The sequence below is a fragment of the Drosophila santomea genome, chromosome 4 (assembly GCF_016746245.2).
Source record: "Drosophila santomea strain STO CAGO 1482 chromosome 4, Prin_Dsan_1.1, whole genome shotgun sequence".
NCBI classification, from domain to species: Eukaryota; Metazoa; Arthropoda; class Insecta; order Diptera; family Drosophilidae; genus Drosophila; species Drosophila santomea.
In genome coordinates, this window is record NC_053020.2 from 133439 (window position 1) to 155578 (window position 22140).

General features: G+C 34.7%; 3 protein-coding genes across 4 annotated transcripts; 1 reads left to right on the plus strand and 2 right to left on the minus strand.

Moving 5' to 3' along the window:
* The first annotated feature begins 1901 nt into the window (after positions 1-1901).
* LOC120454867 lies at positions 1902-4443 on the plus strand. Of its 2 annotated transcripts, XM_039640419.2 has the most exons (5): positions 2462-2575; positions 2692-3080; positions 3142-3325; positions 3385-3888; positions 3947-4443. In XM_039640419.2, exons 2-5 carry the CDS (start codon positions 2701-2703, stop codon positions 4235-4237), a joined length of 1359 nt encoding a protein of 452 aa, XP_039496353.1. In that variant the 5' UTR covers positions 2462-2575; positions 2692-2700; the 3' UTR covers positions 4238-4443. The 2 variants fall into 2 exon arrangements, with proteins under 2 accessions (XP_043862430.1, XP_039496353.1); XM_044006495.1 differs by lacking the exons at positions 2462-2575; positions 3947-4443 and adding an exon at positions 1902-1954 and having other exon boundaries at positions 3396-3531.
* A 2230-nt stretch (positions 4444-6673) lies between these two features.
* On the minus strand, positions 6674-8451 carry LOC120454830. The gene is made up of 3 exons (XM_039640299.2): positions 8165-8451; positions 7154-7274; positions 6674-7083 (listed from the first exon to the last, which is right to left on the minus strand). The coding sequence occupies exons 1-3, from the start codon at positions 8310-8312 to the stop codon at positions 6897-6899; spliced, it is 456 nt and encodes a 151-aa protein (XP_039496233.1). The 5' UTR covers positions 8313-8451; the 3' UTR covers positions 6674-6896.
* A 3006-nt stretch (positions 8452-11457) lies between these two features.
* On the minus strand, positions 11458-19655 carry LOC120454931. Its single transcript, XM_039640688.1, has 11 exons — positions 19626-19655; positions 19373-19567; positions 15765-19317; positions 15462-15700; positions 15273-15402; positions 14692-15215; positions 14277-14634; positions 14138-14213; positions 11901-11961; positions 11760-11837; positions 11458-11702 (listed from the first exon to the last, which is right to left on the minus strand). Exons 1-11 carry the CDS (start codon positions 19653-19655, stop codon positions 11667-11669), a joined length of 5280 nt encoding a protein of 1759 aa, XP_039496622.1. The 3' UTR covers positions 11458-11666.
* Positions 19656-22140: the final 2485 nt, after the last annotated feature.

A 22140-nucleotide genomic window follows, 5' to 3' on the forward strand; every position in this document is an offset into this window, starting at 1 on the left:
ATATCGGTTTCTGAGCGTGGCAACATGGGTCAAAAAACTTGCGCTGCGTTTATGTCTGTGGAATCTGTATGCTTGATTGATCTTTCTAGCTTTTATAATTCAAAAGACCTCGACGTTCATACTGACGGACAGACGGACGACTCCGCTATTAGTCCTGATAAAGAATACATATATATACTTTATACGGTCGGAAACACTTCTTTCTACTTCATACATACTTTTCACCGTCTAGTATTCCCTTTTACTCTACGAGGGCGGGACTCGCAATGCGATCCAACTTTGTCAAGGTGTTCCGTTAAAAGTCTTTTCTTCAAAATGGTTTTAACAAATCATGACGTTTTATTAGTTTTTACATTATTAATTTAACCAATAATAAGTGAATCCTGTTGCCTGATTATAGTTAAAATTAATTCTAATGTATAAAGTTTACAATAATTGATAATAGCTTATGAAGCGATAAGTATTGAATTTGCCACCTACACACGTCAACAAAACTGAAGGCTATTTACGACTGCTAGGATCGACCTCACGGGTCTTGTGTTTTTTATAGAAAAACAAGGCTTATAATTAGTAAACATTAATTTGTAAGTACCAAATTGGGTTGCATAGGCAACGGTATATTATTTTCGAAAAATTTCATTGTTTACAGACCTTCTAATATTATTAAAAATAATGTTGTATTTAAATTAAAAAGTTAGATCAAAAAAAGTTGCCACATATGTACATACATATATATACATATGTAAGATTTGAAAGGAACTGTGTTATCTTAAGTCTTTGGCGATTTAAGCTATATGTTAACCTCTCGCTCGAAAGATAAGAGCAAAATAACACATGATGAATATATGTAACACCTGAGGAATAGATGACTCTGTTTTCCTCCGAACGATATTATGTTCTGAGTTGGTTAATCAAGCCAATCAATGGCCGTCTGCCCATCTGAGTAATTTAATCTTTGTTGCTATCAGCAAAATTCAACAAGTGAGCTATAAGTTATATCACAAATTGATTTAGTCCTATTTTATAAAAAAAATGCTGGTACATAGACTATGATTTCTACTCTAAATGAATGAAATCTTTTTTCAAAACAAAGTGTATTTATTTAGTCGATCGTTAATTTAAAAATTTTAATTAATGTTGGACCATTTATTCTATATATTATTTTTGCACCATTTAAATTGTTTACCCGGTACTCGTACAGATAATCGCTTCTTACCAATTAAAGCGGAATTAAGGTGTTATTTGTATTTTTTGTTATTCAATAATCGTTAGTGTCGTAAGGATTACGTAGCATGATTTAAAGTAAAGAATCCCAACTTAAAACTTCAAATTCTAGTTACATACGTTAATGTTTGCCATGGTTTTTTAAACAGTAATGTATCAGCTCATTATTCGGTTTTATTCATACTACTTTGGTCGAAAAATAGTAATAATATAAGCAGTCGAACTTAGTTCTTTTTCTACAAAAACCTGCGGTCAAATTAAGGGTATATAGGGTATAAGGGTGTAAAAGGACAGGTAGTTGAGGATTTTGACGAAAAGTGGTGGATAAAGTGCAAACGTACGACTCCATGTCCACCTTAAAAGAAAATAAGATGTATATCTAAATAGGGTTGCTGCTGAGAATTTTTTTAGATGCCAGAGAATTTGTGTCCGCATGTGGATCAAACCAGACTAAATTTAAAACCAAACCAAACTAAACGAGTCCGACTACTTGAGTCCTTGACCACCCGAGCGACAACCACTTCGACACCATAAGCCCGAGAGCAATTTCCTAACCTCAAACAATTATTTATGTTGAAAAAAATGAGGGTTGCTCATAGACTACAGATACAGGTGCAACGGTAGAGAGTAGTCTTGCAGTACATTTCAAGCAGTTCGTCCGATACAGTTTATATAAAAGGACTAAACATAATATATTAATAAAAAAAAGTTACAGTTGAATAAAAAAGAAGTAATTAATTAAATTTAAGCGAAAAAAAACCTATTAATACAAACTACTTTAACATCAAAAAAGAGATATGCTATATGCTGCAATACATATTTAACTTAGAAAATGTTAACGACAGCAAAAAATCAATTAAATAATGAAAAACGAATGTATTTATATACCCGTTTCATATTAGTATTGAAGCGCGTTAATATGTATTGTGTAGTCTATTTTGGATATTTTGGATTTAAAAACTCATTTGTTTTTTGATTTCCCCAAAAAATGTTAAAAAGTAGTAGCATATTTTTATTTTATTTACAAGAAAATTCAGATTTGCATGCGTGTTTCTTTAGAAATCAATTGATTTACATACCACAAATTGAGTTACTTTTATTGATTTTTATATAGATCACACTTTCGCTTTGGATGAATACTCGGAGGAATATTCATGAGTTCAGCCCTAGATAGCTGGCATTTTTATTTCAATTAACAATTAACAAAATATTCAAAAAGAAGAATAAACTTATTAGGCATTTTGTTAAAGATAATGTTTAAAAAAGGATTGTAATTCGGCTAGTTAGCCGAACCTATTAAATCTGGTCCGATATATATAAGAAAGAGAATTGGAATTCCTTCGCAGCACTAGTAATATAAAATAAACACGAGTTTGAAATCACACTCCGAAGGCGGATAATTCGCTATTAGGGGCTCTTGACTTATATATTCTAATAATACAAACACAAATTTTTGAACCATTTTAGAAACAGGATATGACATATCACCTTACTTCGTCGGGAAAAAGGAATATTACATTACAATCATGTAAAGAAGAGAATCCTTACTCTCAAGAAGCAGAGGACTCCGACGAGGAGCGCGAGCTAACCAACCTTAACTGGCTTTTGAGAAATCAAAATTTAACTTGGCCAAAAACCATTGATTCCAACCCATCCGAAATTTTATATACGAAAAGATACGCAGAACAAACTTACAAGCCAAGTGTCCAAGAAACACAAATTAAAATGTTTTATTCTAGGAATGAGAACACAGAGAAAATATCGCATATAATTTTAGAGGGTAAAGCACAAAAATCTATAATAAAGAGACCAACTCCATCAGAACGCCTTGAAATTTTCATCAATAAAGTCAAAAGGTTTGTATAATTGAATTTATACCCTAGAATACATACATATGAATTTATTTTTATTTTTAAGGGACTTGAAAGAATACGAAAAGTTAGCTAGCAAATATGAAACCGACGTGACCGAGAAACCGCCGTTTAATTATTCACATATAATTGGAATGGCTATGTTACAGAATGGGCGTATAACATTACAACAATTATGTTCTTGGATAGAGGCCAAGTTTGCATTCTTTAGAGTTCGAAAGAAATGGAATGTGAGTACTATTAATTGTGTTGAATAGAATAATCCAATAATTTTACAAATATTAAATAGAATTCCATTAGGCATAACTTATCATTGCACCATTGCTTTCGTAACCGAAAAAGGGAAGAAAAGGGAAAAGGAGGTTACTGGGAGTTGGGAGTGGACCCAAAAAAGTGTGACCGGAAACGAATTCGAAATAGAAAAATTAGTCATCCAATGCAAAATCAAACTGCTAGGTACCATTCTGAACATTTAACTCAAATACAAGTACCTAAATCTGCTCAGCAAAATCAGTCAAGACTTGTTAAAAAATTAAGGACAAATAGCCTTCCAGAAAAAACTGAAGCAAATATCTTTAAAGAAAAAGAAGCAAAACTGTTCGTGCCTTATAATAAACGCAATGTCGCTCGTGAAAATGATGTGCAATATGAACAAGGACGGTTACGAACAATAAATAAAGAGGACATTTTAAAAAAGTCTGAGCTTGACATTATATCATGCGGTGACCAATTTGTAACAGATTCTCAAACCTTAAACTGTTTTTTTTCGCACAAGATAGATACTACCAACACGGTAAGACTAATAACATTCATATTAAGATAAGTGTTCTTTTAAAAAATATACTTTGCAGGCCATTTCTGGAGAAGAGAATTTCTGCACATTCAATAACATAAATTTATTTTCTGAAACGACACCTGTGCTTGCTTCAAATTCAACTATCGTAGAAGACCAAAATGTATCAACTGATGTATCCTCTGCAAGCTATCCATGCAACATAACAATTAATTATGATTACACACACTTTCCGCAAATAGTTGACAGCATTGACGAGCAGTTCCAATACCTGCATGATAGCGCTGAGTACGGTAGAAACGACGATATTTTAGATAACCTTCTTGATGTTTATGTTACGCACTATTAAAACTAAACCTAATGCAATACAAAATCTCAATATATTTGTTTATAAGGTTATTAAACAATCTTTTAGTGAAAGGGCTTGTACGATCGACGATTTGATTTCTTTGGCGCATTCCAAAATTAGCAGGAACGCCTAAAAAACATTCAAATTGTTCATTTAATTGTAAAATTGGTCCTTAGAACATTAAAATTGATCCTTAAAACAAAAAACATTTTTTTATTTCTACAAATATTGCTCGATATTTTAAAAATATTTTATTTAAAGTTAGAAAGCTTACATTTTGTTTACATTTAATACAAATTCAACATTTGTATTAACTTAAAATGAGGGTAGGTTGAATACCCTTAAATATTGAAATACAATAAAAGGGGATTCTTAAAAATCGTAATATGTTCTTAATAATACGAATACCTATACCCAAAATATGGCTACCGAAAGAAATAGTAAGCGTCTAAGACTCTGACTTAGGAGTCTTAAGTGTTATTATACCCGTTACTCGTAGAGTAAAAGGGTATACTAGATTCGTTGAAAAGTATAAAACAGGCAGAAGGAAGCGTCTCCGACCATATAAAGTATATATAAATTCTTGATCAGGATCAATAGCCGAGTCGATCTGGCCATGTCCGTCTGTCCGGCCGTCTGTCCGTCGAGATCTCAGGAACTACAAAAACTGCAGAGACACAGAAGCAGCGCAAGTTTGTCAAGCATGTTGCCACGCCCACTCTAACGCCCACAAACCACCTAAAACTGCCACGCCCACACTTTTGAAAAATAATTTGATATTTTTTCATTTTTGTATTGCCAAAAAACTTTTTGCCACGCCCACTCTAACAACCACAAATCGCCCAAAGCTGACACGCCCACACTTTTGAAAAATAATTTGATATTTTTTCATTTTTGTATTGGTATTAATCTTGTAAATTTCTATCGACTTTTTGCCACGCCCACTCCAACGCCCACAAAGCGTCAAAAACTGTCAGTGCTGAAGACTCTCCTTTGTGCTTCCACTAGCTGAGTAACGGGTATCAGATAGTCGGGTAACTCGACTAAACCGTTCTCTCTTGTTTTTTTTTGCTTTGCCTCTGGCGACCCCTGCAGTTTATTGGCAATTTTCTCAAAGTGTGAGTTGTATTTGACACCATTTTAAGGGTGTGCTGCTTGTGCAACAAGAAAATCCCTCTGAAACTGGGCTTACATCAGAAAAAAATAAAACAAGAGAGAATGCCGAGTTCCCCGATTATCAAATACCCGCTACTCAGATAGTGGAAATGCAAGGGAGAAATTTCAATTTTGAGCTGTTTGTGAGTGTTAGAGTAGGCGTGGCAAAAAGATAAATTTACAAGAAATCCTTAGTGGTCCTTCCAATGACCTATTGCTTCCGACTCATAACATAATAAGAGTGCAAATGGTCCAAAACCGATTATCTGATACCCTTTACGTACCTAGTGGTAGTGCGAAGCAGAAACTTCAACACTAACAGTTTTGTGCAATTTGTGGGCGTTAGGGTGGGCGTGGCAAAAAGTGTTTTTGGCTAATCGATAGAAATTTACAAGACGAATAAAAAAATAAAAAAAAATATCAAAACATTTTTCAAAATTGTGGGCGTGGCAGCTTTTGCGGCTTGCGGGTGTTAGAGTGCGTGTGTTTTTCCAAAAGAACGAACGGACAGCTCCGGATCGACCCGGCTATTGATCGTGATCAAGAATATATATACTTTATTTGAGGGGAAATGCTTCCCAGCCTTTCACTGGCGTTCAAAAATAACAAAAAAGGCGACCAACGTGCCGAAAACGAATACCGCTGCGTTTAAATGATTTCAAGAGCGCCTGCAGGCATCGTAGAAGCAGCCCGATTTTGACTGGCCCTGTCAAAGATTTTTTGTGGACGGTAATCACACTGAATACAGTCGAGAAGCACTGATTCCCACACACACACTCACTCGCTTTTTTGTTGCGTAGATGTACACGCTGATCAGCTCCCCATAGAAAAGAAACTCCAGTGAATGGATGAAGAAAGCATTTGGAGTTTTCTAGGTCATATAATATAGTTTCCGGATAGACGGACATGGCCAGATCGACTCAGCTATTGATCCTGATCAAGATAAAATAAAATAAATAAATATACTTTATATGGTCGGAACGCTTCCATGTTGCCACGCCCACAAAGCGCCAAAAACTGTTAGTGTTGAAGAGTCTCCTTTGCACTTGCACTAGCTGGGTAACGGGTATCAGATAGTCGGGGAAACTCAATAGCGTTCTCTCTTGTTTAACTTGGAGTTCTCGGAAACTATATTATATGACCTAGAAAATGATATAAAATGGTAATCGACATGCCAAAAAAAACTCTTGCACGTAAAAACTAACTGAAGGGGTTTCTGATGCTATTTCTCTTTTGAATATGGTATGGAATATGGTACCTTTTTAGTAAATATGCTTATAATTTTAAATTTTCATGTCCATGTATTATAGATATATTAACATTTTGGTGCTCTTCGTCACTAAATATATGAATTGTTTTATGCTTCAGTTTAGATTACATTTTCGCAGTATATATATTTAACATTTATAGAACAAAAATAGCCTTTTCTTTCTGAATAAAGAAACATATGCCTTTATTGTATTGACACATATTTTCATAATATGTCAACGGAATTCGTTTTTAATCACTCAACACTCTTTTTGTCATTATCCCTTCCGATCTCGGGGTATTCCAATTTAACACCGGGGTCACATGAAAAGATGGGGCAGCAATAAGGAAATGATGCGGTTTTATTAGTCTTTTCTGTGTCCAGTTTACATTTGTCATTTGCCAGTGGCAATGGGCCGCAATCTTCTACGAGTTCCAAAAGCCTACATATAAATACATTTGTTCATTAAAATTTATAATATATACAATAAATAAAGCTCTTCTTTAAATTACTTGGTATCATTTTCCTCATTTTGAACACAAGTAGATCGACCGCAGAATGGAGTCAGGTCCCACGACTTTCCGGGCTCAACAGTGGCACATCGAGTAGAAGCAAAGCACATTGCCGGAAAATCTAAAAAATTATAAGATTTATTTTAAGGAAGTGCGAGGGAAAATTTAACCCGCAACTGGCCATGTCCGTCTGTCTGTCCGTCCGTATAAACGTCGAGATCTCAGAAACTATTTAAGCTAAAATGTTAAGATTAAGCATACAGTTTCCAAAGAAATTGATGCAGCGCAAGTTTCCAAATGTTACCACGCCCACAAACCAGCCAAAGCCAACACATTTGAAAAATGCTCTGAAATTTTTTCTTTTTTGATTTCATTGTACATTTTTATTGAGTTGCTGAAAATAACGTTTTGTCACGCCCACTCTAAAGCCTACAATTCCATCAAAATAAGTCACGCCCAAACTTTTGAAAATGTTTTATATTTTTTTGATATTTTTTCGTTTTCTTGTTACTCTTGACAATTACTATCAGAATACAAAAAACATTTTAGTCACGCTCTTTTTAACGCTCACAAACTGCTCAACAGTTAAATTCTGTAATTTCTTATTCATTGGTTTCTGTGGCACCTAAGTTTATTGGCTTTTGACACGGCTGTTGATACTAATCAAGAATATATACTTTATAAGAGGGCAATTGCTAATTACTCTGCTGTAAGTATTGACTATTGAAGTTAATTCATATAAACGTGCGCACGATGTGGCATTACTTACTAGTATTTTTTCAATTAACTTTAAATGTACTTTTAATAGCTTTCTAATGCTCCGATCTGAACACACTGACAAGTACTTTAAGCGTGTGAGCGTTGTATTCGGTTTGGCAAGTAAGATTTATTCATATTTGCTAAATATGAACAAAACGTATCAGATTCAACATTCTTTCGATACAGTAATGCTTATATTGTTCTTATACCTTTTAATTAATTATTTACAAATACGATGATTGGCATACATACCTCTTAGAACATCGGCAGGAATAAGGCGTTTGAAAATTCGTATTTCACCTGCTTTGGTAGCGTCATCCTGTGTAATTTTTTGTTCAGCACACAGAGAGACTGTCAAGGCTGTCAAAATGAGGGCACATACAGCAAAATGAAAACTCATTTTAAAGATTTCAAAGATGTTTAATTTTTGTAATTTGTAATAATACACGAGTAAAATAATATCGGCCCAAGTAAGAAATACAAAAAACGACCACTACTGGAATTAGCCAGTCTACATGAGGCGAAAGTTCACAATAAAATAAACCAACTGGCCAGTCGCACCTATACTTATGGGTATCTCATACATATATGTAGTGGCTACCTAAGATAAAGCTTTTGTGCTGGATTGAATACCACTTTGAAAGTTGTTACATTAAAAAAAATAAAACAGTGCTAAGCTTTGTGCTTTGGCCCGGTTTTCACCAGCATTGTCGTAAATCCAAATCAACGCGAGCATGTAGCGTACATACATATTTATGGTAATATAAGGAATCTCCGACAAAATGAAGTTATCTTAATAAGTAGACAACATGTACGTGCTTAAATGTATATATTCCTTTATAATATAGATACTTTGTATGTATATATGCAAGTATTGATATATGTATGTATAAACATTTTTCGTCACAATTGTTTATATCAAAACATTTAAAATTAGAGGGTGCGATCTTCACTCTTTTCTTACATCGCCGAGATGTGCTTTTGTTTGATATAAGAAGTTTTCTGCGAGGTTTACTATGAGTAGTTTGCATAAATTGAGTATCTTGATAAGCATATATTTCAAAAGGTGAAGTTATAAAACCTCTAGCTATATACCAAGAGTTGGCCAATTTGAAGAAATGGGAATTTGAAAGGGCTATACGGGATTATCGAAAGAAGTTAGAAAAATTAAAATTAAAATTCAAAGTTGTTTTAGCCCTTGTAGCCCTAACTGTTTTCTCAGAACAGAAAAAATTTCTATTAAAGTTGTGTAGTAATTCAAAATTGTCTTTAAAACTCGTACACTTTTTTGTATCTGAGTTTTAAACCTTTTGGTTTATCTACAAGTAGCCAGATAAGGATTCAAGCCAACAAATATTTGAACACTTAACCCTTTTTAAATTATATATTTAATGTACTCGTAATAAAACGTTCAAAACGGATCTAGCAATACTGCTGAGCAATAGCAAGGTATTTAGCTCTCTTTGTACACAAAGTATTTATATTTTTAGCACAAGCCGAGTCGAGCTGGCCATGTCCGTCCGTCTGTCTGTCCGAATGAAAGCTGTGATCTCGGAAACTTAAGCTAAACTTAGATTAAGCATGCAGATTCTAATGACGCCTACGCTGTAGGCGTTGCCAAGCTCACAAACCGTCCAACACTACCTCGTCCACACTTCTTTTTCTACCCGTTACTCGTAGAGTAAAAGGGTATACCAGATTCGTTGAGAAGTATGTAACAGAATGAAGGAAGCGGTTCCGATCATATAAAGTATATATATTCTTGATCAGGATCAATAGACGAGTCGAATTGGCCATGTTCGTCTGCCCGTATGAACGTCGAGATCTCAGGAACTATGAAACCTAAAAAGTTGAGATTAAGCATACAGACTCCAGAGACAGACGCAGCGCAAGTTTATTGGACATGTTGCCGCTCCCACTGGAAAATTTCGTACCGATAGTTATACCCGTTACTCGTAGAGTAAAAGGGTATACTAGATTCGTTGAAAAGTATGTAACAGGCAGCAGAAAGCGTTTCCGACTATTTAAATAATATATAATCTTGATCAGGATCAATAGCCGAGTCGATCTGGCCATGTCCGTCTGTCCGTCCGTCTGTCTGTCCGTCTGTCCGTCCGTATGAACGCTGAGATCTCAGGAACTACAAAAGCTAGAAAGTTGAGAATAAGCATACAGACTCCAGAGACATAGAAGCAGCGCAAGTTTGTCGATTCATGTTGCCACGCCCACTCTAACGCCCTCACACCGCCCAAAACTGCCATGCCCACACTTTTGAAAAATGCTTTGATTTTTTTTCATTTTTGTATTAGTCTTGTAAATTTTTATCGATTTGCCAAAAAACATTTTGCCACGCCCACTCTAACGCCCACAAACCGCCCAAAGCTGCTACGCCCACACTTTTGAAAAATGTTTTGATATTCTTTCATTTTTGTATTAGTCTTGTAAATTTCTATCAATTTGCCAAAAAACTTTTTGCCACGCCCACTCTAACGCCCACAAACCGAAAAAAACTATCAGTGTTGAAATTTCTTCTTCGCACATCCACTAGCTAAGTAACGGGTATCAGATAGTCGGGGAACTCGACTATAGCGTTCTCTCTTGTTATTGCATTGGTCTTGTAAATTTCTATCGATTTGCCAAAAACTTTTTGCCACACCCACAAACCGCCCAAAGCTGCCATGCCCACACTTTTGAAAAATGTTTTGATATTTTTTCATTTTTTTATTAATCTTGTAAATTTCTATATATTTGCCATCTATATATTTGGGCACGCCCACTCTAACGCCCACAAACCGCCAAAAACGGTCTGTGTTGAAGACTCTTTTTCGCACTTCCACTAGTTGAGTAACGGGTATCAGATAATCTGGGAACTCGACTATAGCGTTCTCTCTTGTTTTAAAACTAGCACAGGAGTGGACGGACGAACCGACGGCATTGGCTATATTAACTTGGCTGTTGTTACTGTTCAAGAAGATATCATAATCTGGTCGCAAATATCTTCTTCATTGCTAACATCGAACCTATAAGCAAAATATCAAAAGCTCTTTTATCCTTATAGGCTAGTAAAATATATTTTAGATGTCCTGCTATTTCTTGCTTAAAAAGAAAATGTATCTGAAAACTGTCTCTGTCTATTTTACAATTCTTATCAATAAGAGCATAAAGGCTGAACCTTGTACAATGCGTATTGTACATCACTTAATCAAAAAACCAAATTATTGCATTTACATAAATTACTAGCAATTTTTTCAGCAACGGCCGATAGCTAGTTTCTTGCTTTAGCAAGGATATGAACAAGACTATAAGATTTTTCACAAGAATTTTCTTTAATAACATGTTTTATTTGACTTTTGTAAAGTGCTTAGCAGTCATGTTAACGACAAAAGAAGATCGGTGTTACAATAGATGAAATAATCAGTGGATACGATTGTACTTGTTAATGCCCATAGGAAATAAAACAAGACAACAGATATCGACGTAGTCGACAATAAGGTCCCCTTTCGCTCTGATTATTTTTGTTTATATATATTTTATTGGTACACGCCAATAATAATACATTATGTGAAAAAAATACATAATTATTTTTGCCTCCTTTTATATTGATCAGCTTCACTTGATAGACACATCAGATTAGATTAGAGTACCAATATCTTAGGCCTGTCCAATTTGTCCTTTCTTCTCAGGGACATTATTGTTTGCTTTTTTTCCAACCTGTTATACCCATAAAATATTGAAATCATTACCATTTTAAAAGTTATGAAGAACTCGATCTAGAAAAACCATATGGTATCTGAAATAAGTTTAATTAATTGAGATTTCTCAAATAATATCAGTAATAAATGCATACCTTGTCGGACTTATAAAGATGTGTATGTGGTAGCAAGAATGTTGAACCCAAATCTCTTTCAGTCATTGTGTTGGAGACCTTTTTGAGAGGTTAACATCATCATTCAAAATAGTTTCGCCCTATATACATTAAATACATTACCTCATTGAATGCGCTTGGGCTGTTGGAATAAGCCTCATTAAAGGAAATATTTTCATCTAATCTAAAAAATATATATAAAAAGGAATTTTATCGTAATATTTTTAATAAATAAGTATTATTCTAATCTAAATTATATATTTTGGTAAAGAGCCAGTAAAAAAATTAGCTATTTTTGGGTGTAACCCAGCTGGTTTTTAAAAATGTCGTTAAACGAAAGATTCTTAATAGAGGTATTTTACATCATTTCAAAGGTTTCATGACCCAAAAATTGCGTTTGTATACGATCGCAAAAAAATTTCACTTTTCACGTAAAAGTGTATACAACACAGTATAAGAAAACAAGAGAGAACGCTATAGTCGAGTTCCCCGACTATCTGATACCCGTTACTCAGCTAGTAGAAGTGCAGGTTTGTGGGCGTTAGAGTGGGCGTGGCAAAAAGTTTTTTGGCAAATCGATAGAAATTTAGACGACTAATACAAAAATGAAAAAATATCTAAACATTTTTCAAAAGTGTGGGCGTGGCAGCTTTGGGCGGTTTGTGGGCGTTAGAGTGGGCGTGGCAAAAAGTTCTTTGGCAAATCGATAGAAATTTGGAAGACTAATACAAAAATGAAAAAATATCAAAACATTTTTCAAAAGTGTGGGCGTGGCAGCTTTGGGCGGTTTGTGGGCGTTAGAGTGGGCGTGGCAAAATTTTTTTTGACAAATCGATAGAAATTTACAACACCAATACAAAAATGAAAAAATATCAAAACATTTTTCAAAAGTGTGGGCGTGGCAGTTTTGGGCGGTTTGTGGGCGTTAGAGTGGGCGTGGCAGCATGATTCGACAAACTTGCGCTGCGTCTATGTCCCTGGAGTCTGTATGCTTAATCTCAACTTTCTAGCTTTTGTAGTTCCTGAGATCTCGACGTTCATACGGACAGACAGACGGACAGACGGACGGACAGACGGACAGACGGACAGACGGACGGACAGACGGACATGGCCAAATCGACTCGGCTATTGATCCTGATCAAGAATATATATACTTTATATGGTCGGAAACGCTTCCTTCTGCCTGTTACATACTTTTCAACGAATCTAGTATACCCTTTTACTCTACGAGTAACGGGTATAAAAATTTTGAAAGTCTTTGGCTTATACAATATCTGCAGTATACACAAAACAAAAGTTTCATGTAGATAGCTTAACGACTAAAAGACTAGTTTTTGTAAAAAAAAACGATTAAAAAACTGTCAATACCTATTTCGACGAGATATACTTTAATGTGTTGAAATCAGTACACCCTCTGCAAGGATATATTTTAAAACAAGAGAGAACGCTATAGTCGAGTTCCCCGACTATCTGATACCCGTTACTCAGCTAGTGGGAGAAGGAGAGTCTTAAACACAATTTTTGGCGGTTTGTAGGCGTTATAGTGGGCGTGGCAGAAAGTTTTTTGGCAAATCGATAGAAATTTACAAGACCAATATAAAAATTAAAAAATATCAAAACATTTTTCAAAAGTGTGGGCGTAGCAGCTTTGGGCGGTTTGAGGGCGTTAGAGTGGGCGTGGCAAAAAGTTTTTTGGTAAATCGATAGAAAATTACAAGACTAATACAAAAATGAAAAAATTTCAAAACATTTTTCAAAAGTGTGGGCGTGGCAGTTTTGGGCGGTTTGTGGGCGTTAGAGTGGGCGTGGCAACATGAATCGACAAACTTGCGCTGCTTCTATGTCTCTGGAGTCTGTATGCTAAATCTCAACTTTCTAGCTTTTCTAGTTCCTGAGATCTCGACGTTCATACGGACGGACAGACGGACATGGCCAGATCGACTCGGCTATTGATCCTGATCAAAAATATATACACTTTATATGGTCGGAAACGCTTCCTTCTGCCTGTTACATACTTTTCAACGAATCTAGTATACCCTTTTACTCTACGAGTAACGGGTATAAAAAGGATGGAGATATTTATGATTATAGGCTTATACATTTTAACACTAATTTTGGAGACATTGATCAATACCAAATTTTTCTATATAACCCGAATGGGAAATACTAAGGAAATCAACATATAATTTACATTAAAATCCTCTGAACTTCTGCGTTGCAAACTTTCACAAACTAAAATTCTGTTGCTTGAAGTAAGCCATTTGCTGACAACTAACTAGACTCAAAATATTATAGTAGTCAATTTCAATTCACATTTCATTATTTTATGTGTTGAACAATAAAATAAATAAGCAACTTACGTTGAAGTTCCAAATCCTATTTTATCTGTATTCAGGGCAGATACCTCATATCCAGCAGATACTAGTGCAGCTTTGGCTAAAGTGCTACCTCTGTAGATAAGATTATCTGATAACGTTAAATATTCTAAATGTTGCTTACAGTTTGGGGCTAAGGATCGATAGGCAGTCATACGATCGTCATCTTTATGCACAACTCCTTGCCTTGTACTATCCATACTTGATCTTTTACCATGATGACTTAAACAAGAATTTTGAGAAATATCGGGAAAGCTAAATTTTGCTCGTGGAATCCTTAGAGTAAGAGAACGGTTATTTTGGTCTTTTTGTTGTGGGCTTCGGTCGGTACTACCATGTAGAAAGTCATGCTGTGTAAATGCACGTGTGATATTTAAACCGTGTACTTTTCTAGAAGCTATCGTGTTCGTGTAAGTTTGAATCATACTTGTTTTTGTATGTGTTGCTGTATTCATGAAATGATTCTTCACTCCATTATATTTCTGTAAGGTAAATCCAGAATTATTATTATTTGAACTCTATAAGACTCTTAAACTTACCTTATTAGACATTAATGTCATGTTTTTACATATTTCGCCAATATTTTCCTTTTTACGGACTGATGGTCGACCAATTTTGATTGAGGTTGTTATACTTGGATTTAGTGAGGAAGCTGCAATCCATAATTGGCTTGTTTTCCTATCGACTTGTTTTTTGCGCTTGGTGATTATTAGCAAAAAGAGGAACATAACCAAAGAAGACAATATTGCGCCACTTGTAACAATAAATAGTATTATTATTTTCAAGTTAATTTGGCACTTCGTTCCGGTATACCAAGCATTGCACTTGCATACCGCTATTCCTTGATGGCTCTTTTTAACCGGATCATTGACGCATTTGCCGTTATAGTTACATTTATCGCAACCGATTATATTATCTAGGCAATAGCGACCGGGGTGTAAGCTGTTTTCTAAGATATCTATGTAACCCTCCTTGCAACTGCAAGTGTAACTTCCAATTAAGTTAAAACATTGCGCATTTGGGGAACAGTCATAAAAATTTTTGTTGCGACATTCATCAAAGTCTATAATTTTAAAATACATTATTTTTTAAGAAGTAATTGTCAAGGCGAAATAGTTACCCTTGAATGTAAGGAATTGGAGCCCTTTTCTTGAGGTGTACAGTCCCGTGCCTCCAATACTAAAGTTGCTTTGCCGTAAATATTTTTTAAATACAGTTGTAAGTTGATCCTCATTGCTATTCTCTGATAACTATATTTATTGAACATGTTATAAATATAAAGTTAAATAAGTTTTTATTTAACGCTAACCTGAAGGAGGTAGGTGATCAATAACGTGTTCTTGGTTTGAGTCAAAGCTGTTAGTAGTTGCACACCGTGAAATATATCTCTATAATCAGATTGCATTACCATGCGATCGGCGGCTTCCAACAATATTTTACTAATATTTCGATATTCGATTGAAGAATTACTTTTTCTTTTATTGCTGAATTTTAATAAGTGACTTTCCGCCCAGTTGGCATGAATTCTCATTTCATACGTATAAGTAGCTGAAATAGATTACAAATAATTCATATTCATATTAAATACATATCATAATATCATAATACATACGTTTGCAAGGGTGATCCAGAAACATACGTCCAAAACCAGGTCGACACTCACAAATACCTAAAGTTTCGGTACTATTTCCATAGGTTACGCATATTTCATTTTTATTTAATCTGCATTTTGAATGGCAAGCAGTATCAGATTTTTGTTTTATTACATCGATTCTCTGTGACAGAGAATCTATTAGATCTGCTCTAAAGGGCATACTTCTTAAGTCGCTGGGGGCATAACTTATCTGATCTGGGTTTGAGTTAGAGATTACCGAGCTCGATTTGTTTATAAAATCGGTGTGCCCCCTCTCTGAGCCATTTTCCATTTCAAAATTATCTGCAGTCCCAGAGTATCTGAGATCATACTTTACGTTATATGGCTCCCTGTTATAGTCTGACCCATTCAGAATACTAGCATCGGGACTGCCTTGAGATATAAGTACTTTCTGAACACTAATGTATATAGGTTTCATTAAATATGTTTTCGAAGTATTCACAACAAAATGCCCAAGAGGTATATATTTTTCAGCATCAATACTTTCAGTTTTGGTGATTTGCAACGTATTAAAAGAGTTCGTTGTTCTTTCTGTGATCGAACTTTTTTGTGAAAAAGAATCATCCTGCATCATTTCAGATGGTTCAAGCATTTTATCATCGTTCTTTAGTTTTTGTATCCAACTATTTTTGCAGTCTTTAATATTGCATATGATACCCAAGGTCGCACTACGCAAATCTTGACCAGGTTCAAAATGCGGCTCTTGTATTGTGTTCAATGAACCTAAATTGTATAGAAAACTATTTGGAAGTTCCAAGTTTGATGTTTGCAGATTGATATCATTTATCGACGTTAACACGCGAGAACTTGTCTTTATAGATACTGTTGATTTTGAATAAGGGACCTTCAAAATAGGTAGTGAGCTTGAAAAATGAATATATTTACTAGACACAGATGAGCAGTTAGCGCTGAAGTTTGTTGTTCTCAGAACAATTGTAATGTTTTCAGAATCAGATGCATGTCTTGTAAAGTGTTTAATATGTGAATTTGCATTTATTGCAAGAAATAGCTCACACAAAATTTCAGAGCAATACTTTTTGGTAGGAGACACCGAATTTGTGGTTATCACTGAGAACCTTTTGTTCGATGCAGCGTTGCCGAAAATATTATTTTTCTTAGTGATTTTAAACTTCAAAACACGGGATGATTCGTTTGAGTACTCTGCTGTTTGATCTGGCTTTGAAAAAGGTTTCACTTTTTGATTAGGAGCTCCATTTTTATATCTTGTTTGTTTACCATTATGCATGCTATCCAGTCCAGCAGTTGGTTGGGAAGGAAAATTATTTTGAAAAACGGGGGCATATGTGGTTATTTTATTTGGTTTCTTCATATTTTCAATGGAAATTCCTTGAAATTTAACTTTGTTATATTTATCGGGGTCTAACTTATTGTTGCTATTGGATGTTATATGAACATTAATTTTTTCGTCGCTTAGAGGTATTTTTATATGTGGCATAAAAAAAGTATCGGTATATAATTTTACGGTTGTCGCTCCCGGAATGCTATCAGATTCCTTTTTGAAAGTCAGTGGACGGGCATGCATTTGAATAGTATGGCTAATTACATTATTTTGTAATTTTATTTGTTGAGCATTTGACGGTGTAGTTATGATTAGGGGCGTAACATTGGATAACGACGATTTTATGGGGTTTTGATGACCGTCTTGACTAAAGAAATATTCAGTAGTATTTGACATGGCAAAATAACTTTCAGAAACTGGCAGACTTGTAACCATTATTTGTGGTATCCGAAATATGTCTAGGATATGATGGTTGTAAAATGCAGTATTAAGGTCAATTATTGGATCAATTATTGGTTTCTGGTCAAATTGGGAATTAAGTGTTGCACTCTTTACTTGTTTTTGAGGATTTATTAGTATTGAAGGCGGTTTTAATATACTAGCATACTCTATATAAGTTCTTTTATTGTATGAATTATTATAATTATCCAAAATATTGGAATTAATTGGATTATTTAAGTACAATGATTTTAGCGATATTGAGGGACGATTGTTTACTGCGGTTGTATTTCTGATAAACAATGTGTGGAATACTCCGACATTTATATTTGGAATTCCAAAAATAACATTGGCGCTGGCCGTTATGACTTCTCCAGGCCTTATAGGAATTCCCTTATTCATTAATTCGTTTTCATATATCTTTGACGATACTACATGCTCTTGGCGAGGTGTTATTTTTTTTGTTTTCGTTACTAAGTCCATCCTCAGTGGATATATATGTAATGAATTAATATTTAGTTTGTCTGGAGTATCGCTTTTTAATTTTATTTCTTCATACTCGTTTTGGGCCAATGGTATATATACTGGTTTTTTAATAACTGCTGATATAGTTTGGCTTTGAACACTATTAGATTTTGGCCATCCTTTTTTATACGTTTGGTTGTACGTCTGTTCTTTCTGTAAATTGATTAACTGTTTTTTTAATAAGTGTGCCACAACATTTAGCACAGGACGAAAACTTTCCAAGCCAATTTTCTCAATAGTACTGGTTTGGGATGTTACAGAACTAAGCCGCGATTGCATTAATTTATTTTTAGTTTGTATATATACTTCGCTATTTTCAGACTCCAATAATATTAAATCTGTATTGTTAAAGAGGCTTGGTTTTTTCAAGACGTTGCTAAAATTCTCATAAAAGTCACTTTTCTTAGTACTTAAAGTTGGTTTTCGCTCACTACTTATTAACGTAGCGCTGTGTAAACTCATTGCTGAACTTATATATATATTCTGTTTCTTCGACGTGGCCAAATTGCTTAAATTGGGTGTTGTTTGGAAGATATAGACACCCGTTACTCGAATAATTTCACCTGGCAGCAATGTGACCATTGTAACAATACTTTGGCGTTGATGTTTTCTCTTTTTAATCAAAAGTTTCGATTTTAAAGAAAGCAAAATATTTAAGCCTAATAGCGAACTATTAACGGTATCCGTTATTATATGTTTTATAAAGTGAGTGTGACGCATTAATTGATGGTTGGGAACTCTTAGATCCCTTTTACATGATTCCTTTAAAATGGTCAAATTAGAATTATACATACTTGAGCAAAAAGTTAGTGTTTCTAACAAGGCTTTTGTTGAATATATCCTAAGATAGTCAGATTCGTTATAACTCATTGCAAAAGTAGATGAATTATTTGATTGTTTCACGCTCGAAACAATTTTAGTTACTTCTGTATTCATGTAAGCGGAAGTGGTAACTGGAAGGGGCTCTGTAATAACTACTTGAGTGAGATTTTTTTTACTTGAGATATATGTTGGAGTTCCAAAATTATCATATACGGTTGTAGTTAATAATATGTAACTAAAGTATGTGTTTGTGCTAGGTGAAATATCTATGGTTGAATGTGGAAGAGCCAAGGACTGCTTTGTTTTCGTAATTGTGTTTGTGACAGTATCTTTTGATGTGACTATCATTGGAGTCAACTGTCCTCGATCAATTGTGTTTAAATAGTGATAATTTGTTGGAAACATACCAACTCCTATATCTGGAGTCTGAGTTTCATATACATTATTTGACGAAAAATATAATATAAGCTTATTGTCTTACCCTTGAGAAAATTACGTCTGCTATCATCGAGTTACTTGCATGAAGGTAATTTTGCTCTTCAGTAAAACTGTTGGTAATAACCATGTTTTTGGTAACCAAATGAAAACTTCCATTTTCCACATTGGTTGTGTGATATTTGTAAGTAGTTAGACAAATTTTTCTTACAAATACGTTTTTGGGAACAATAAGTGTTTTCTATGGAATTAGTAAATAAGACTTGTTAAATTTTCGATATCGTGTAGAAAACTCTTACCTGTTTAATTAAAGGCAATGTTAAAATCATCTGATTTTGTAACGTACTTGGGGCCAATGTCAAAGGCTTCTCGGATCGTAAGGTTTTTAAAATATGTTGACGATAATTACTGTTTGCATTTTGGGTGGCCATCGCTAGATTTTCAATATGTTTCCCCTTTTCGTCGGCAATTATTAGTTCCACTCCATTTGACATAACATGAGTGGCAAGATTGTACCTGGCCTCGTCTAATACTTTTTCCGAGACAGAGCCATATAACAAATTACTTTCGTTATCTAACTCAAAGCTTTTATTATATTTCCCGGTCTCGTCATGTGCTTTGAAACTATAATCTTCTACTTGATTGCGCTCTATATCAATTTCAAAAGAATATTTTAATATTATATTATATTTGTGTGGACACTTGTCCGGACTTGTTTAAGGCAATATGAGAAAAGAGAAATGTGAAGAACATATACACTTCTAAACATATTAACCATAAAAATAAAAACTAACTATTAAAATGCTTATTACCTAATTTTATTTGCTGTACAGATATAGCTAATGAGATGTTACACAGTTTAGAAAAAATAAAAAATAATGTTAGCCGGAAATCTTCATTATGCGTTTTGTACATAGTAGATGTTTGTATATCATTATACCCGTTACTCGTAGAGTAAAAGGGTATACTAGATTCGTTGAAAAGTATTTAACAGGCAGAAGGAAGCGTTTCCGACCATATAAAGTATATATATTCTTGATCAGGATCAGTAGCCGAGTCGATCTGGCCATGTCCGTCTGTCCGTCCGTCTGTCTGTCCGTCTGTCCGTATGAACGTCGAGATCTCAGGAACTACTAAAGCTAGAAAGTTGAAATTAAGTATACAGACTCCAGGGACATAGACGCAGCGCAAGTTTGTCGATTCAGGTTGCCACGCCCACTCTAACGCCCACAAACCGCCCAAAACTGGTCTTGTAAATTTCTATCGATTTGCAAAAAAACTTTTTGCCACGCCCACTCTAACGCTTACAAACCGCCCAAAGCTGCCACGCCCACACTTTTGAAAAATGTTTTGATATTTTTTCATTTTTGTATTAGTCTTGTAAATTTCTATCTATATGCCAAAAAACTTTTGGCCACGCCCACTCTAACGCCCACAAACCGCCAAAAACTGTCCTTCGCACTTACACTAGCTGAGTAACGGGTATCAGATAGTCGGGGAACTCGACTATAGCGTTCTCTCTTGTTTTTTATACGATCTGTACACATCGGGCGCCAAATAATTATTTAGTATATACGATACTTATTAATACAAAAACAATACAATGATAAGTTTCGAGGACGTAACACTTGTGGGCGTGTTTTAAAGAACTTTCCCATTGTACATATAATACATACATAGGTCGCTACCTCCTACCTGGTACTTAGTTTTCAACAAATGTAGTACCGTTTAACCGCACAACCTGGTACTAAAAAGTATTTTTCACTGATCGCAGCCTCGTTGCGAATCGTCACTGGTATTACTGCCGCCACATCAATATCACAAAATTTTGGTATCCAACAGAAGGATCTCTAATACTAGAGAATATCAAATCGTAAGACCTTATCTGTACTTGAAGGACCTTCCACTTATTTAGAGTATTCTGGCGAGCATACTATTCAGTTAATCAATGCACCTTGAAGAAAGCTTAAAGATTTTACTCTTTGGTGTTATTTACTTATTTACTATTAAGTGCGAAGCTTTGAATTTTTTCTAAAAATGGCAACTGTGGTTACCAAATCATTATTCACGGCTTACTACTACATATTTTTGATCGGCATTGTGATTGGCTTACTAAACATGGTTTTAGTTCTTAGGGAAAAGCACAAACGTCTTGACCTCATCTAAAGTGGGGATTTAATTGTCAAATATTTTTAATAAAAATAATAAACATTCAACAGTTCTAAGGGTTAATAAAAAAGGCAAAAAAGGCTATGCACTGAGACGTCTTCAAGATACCGCGGGAAAGATATGCGGGAAAATGTGAGAAAGATGGAGGCATGCGAGCAGAACCTTAACTGGTCACAAGACTCAACACGATTGCAAGCCATTGACGGTGCCACAACACTTAATTAATTTATTTAATTAATTAAAATTATTTAAAAATAACAAAACAATTTCACCATTACGCTTTTCCAGCATCACCATACAAATTTTAGTCTTATGGCCGTTAGCATGGACTTCTCTTACCTTTTGCCTACGTTTGTTTCTACGAAATAATAAATACTTTTAATATAAAGATTCATAAAACTAAAAAAAAAAAAACACTAAAAACGGTAAAATACCATTCCTATTTGTAAAAAAGAGTGATAAAGGAATTTTACTTTCTGCCTATAGTTAGCCCTGTCCATTTTTATGCCCGTTACTTGTAGAGTAAAAGTAAGGGGCATATAAATGAAAAGTATGTAAAAGGCAGAAGGAAGCGTTTCCGATAATTTTAAGTATATATATTCTTGATGAGGATCTTACGCCCACAAACCGTCCAAAGCTGCCACG

Bases quoted from the DNA above. Each gene is read 5' to 3' on its own strand.
- LOC120454867 (XM_039640419.2), top strand. From the start codon at position 2,701: ATGACATATCACCTTACTTCGTCGGGAAAAAGGAATATTACATTACAA. The intron at 3,326-3,384 runs GTGAGTACTATT...AATATTAAATAG, and splicing joins GAGTTCGAAAGAAATGGAAT to AATTCCATTAGGCATAACTT. The intron at 3,889-3,946 runs GTAAGACTAATA...TATACTTTGCAG, and splicing joins AGATAGATACTACCAACACG to GCCATTTCTGGAGAAGAGAA.
- LOC120454830 (XM_039640299.2), bottom strand. From the start codon at position 8,312: ATGAGTTTTCATTTTGCTGTATGTGCCCTCATTTTGACAGCCTTGACA. The intron at 7,275-8,164 runs GTATGTATGCCA...ATAATTTTTTAG, and splicing joins TCCTGCCGATGTTCTAAGAG to ATTTTCCGGCAATGTGCTTT. The intron at 7,084-7,153 runs GTAATTTAAAGA...ATTTATATGTAG, and splicing joins AATGAGGAAAATGATACCAA to GCTTTTGGAACTCGTAGAAG.
- LOC120454931 (XM_039640688.1), bottom strand. From the start codon at position 19,655: ATGATTTTAACATTGCCTTTAATTAAACAG. The intron at 15,216-15,272 runs GTAACTATTTCG...TTAAAATTATAG, and splicing joins CCAATTCCTTACATTCAAGG to ACTTTGATGAATGTCGCAAC. The intron at 14,635-14,691 runs GTAAGTTTAAGA...TTTACCTTACAG, and splicing joins TGACATTAATGTCTAATAAG to AAATATAATGGAGTGAAGAA.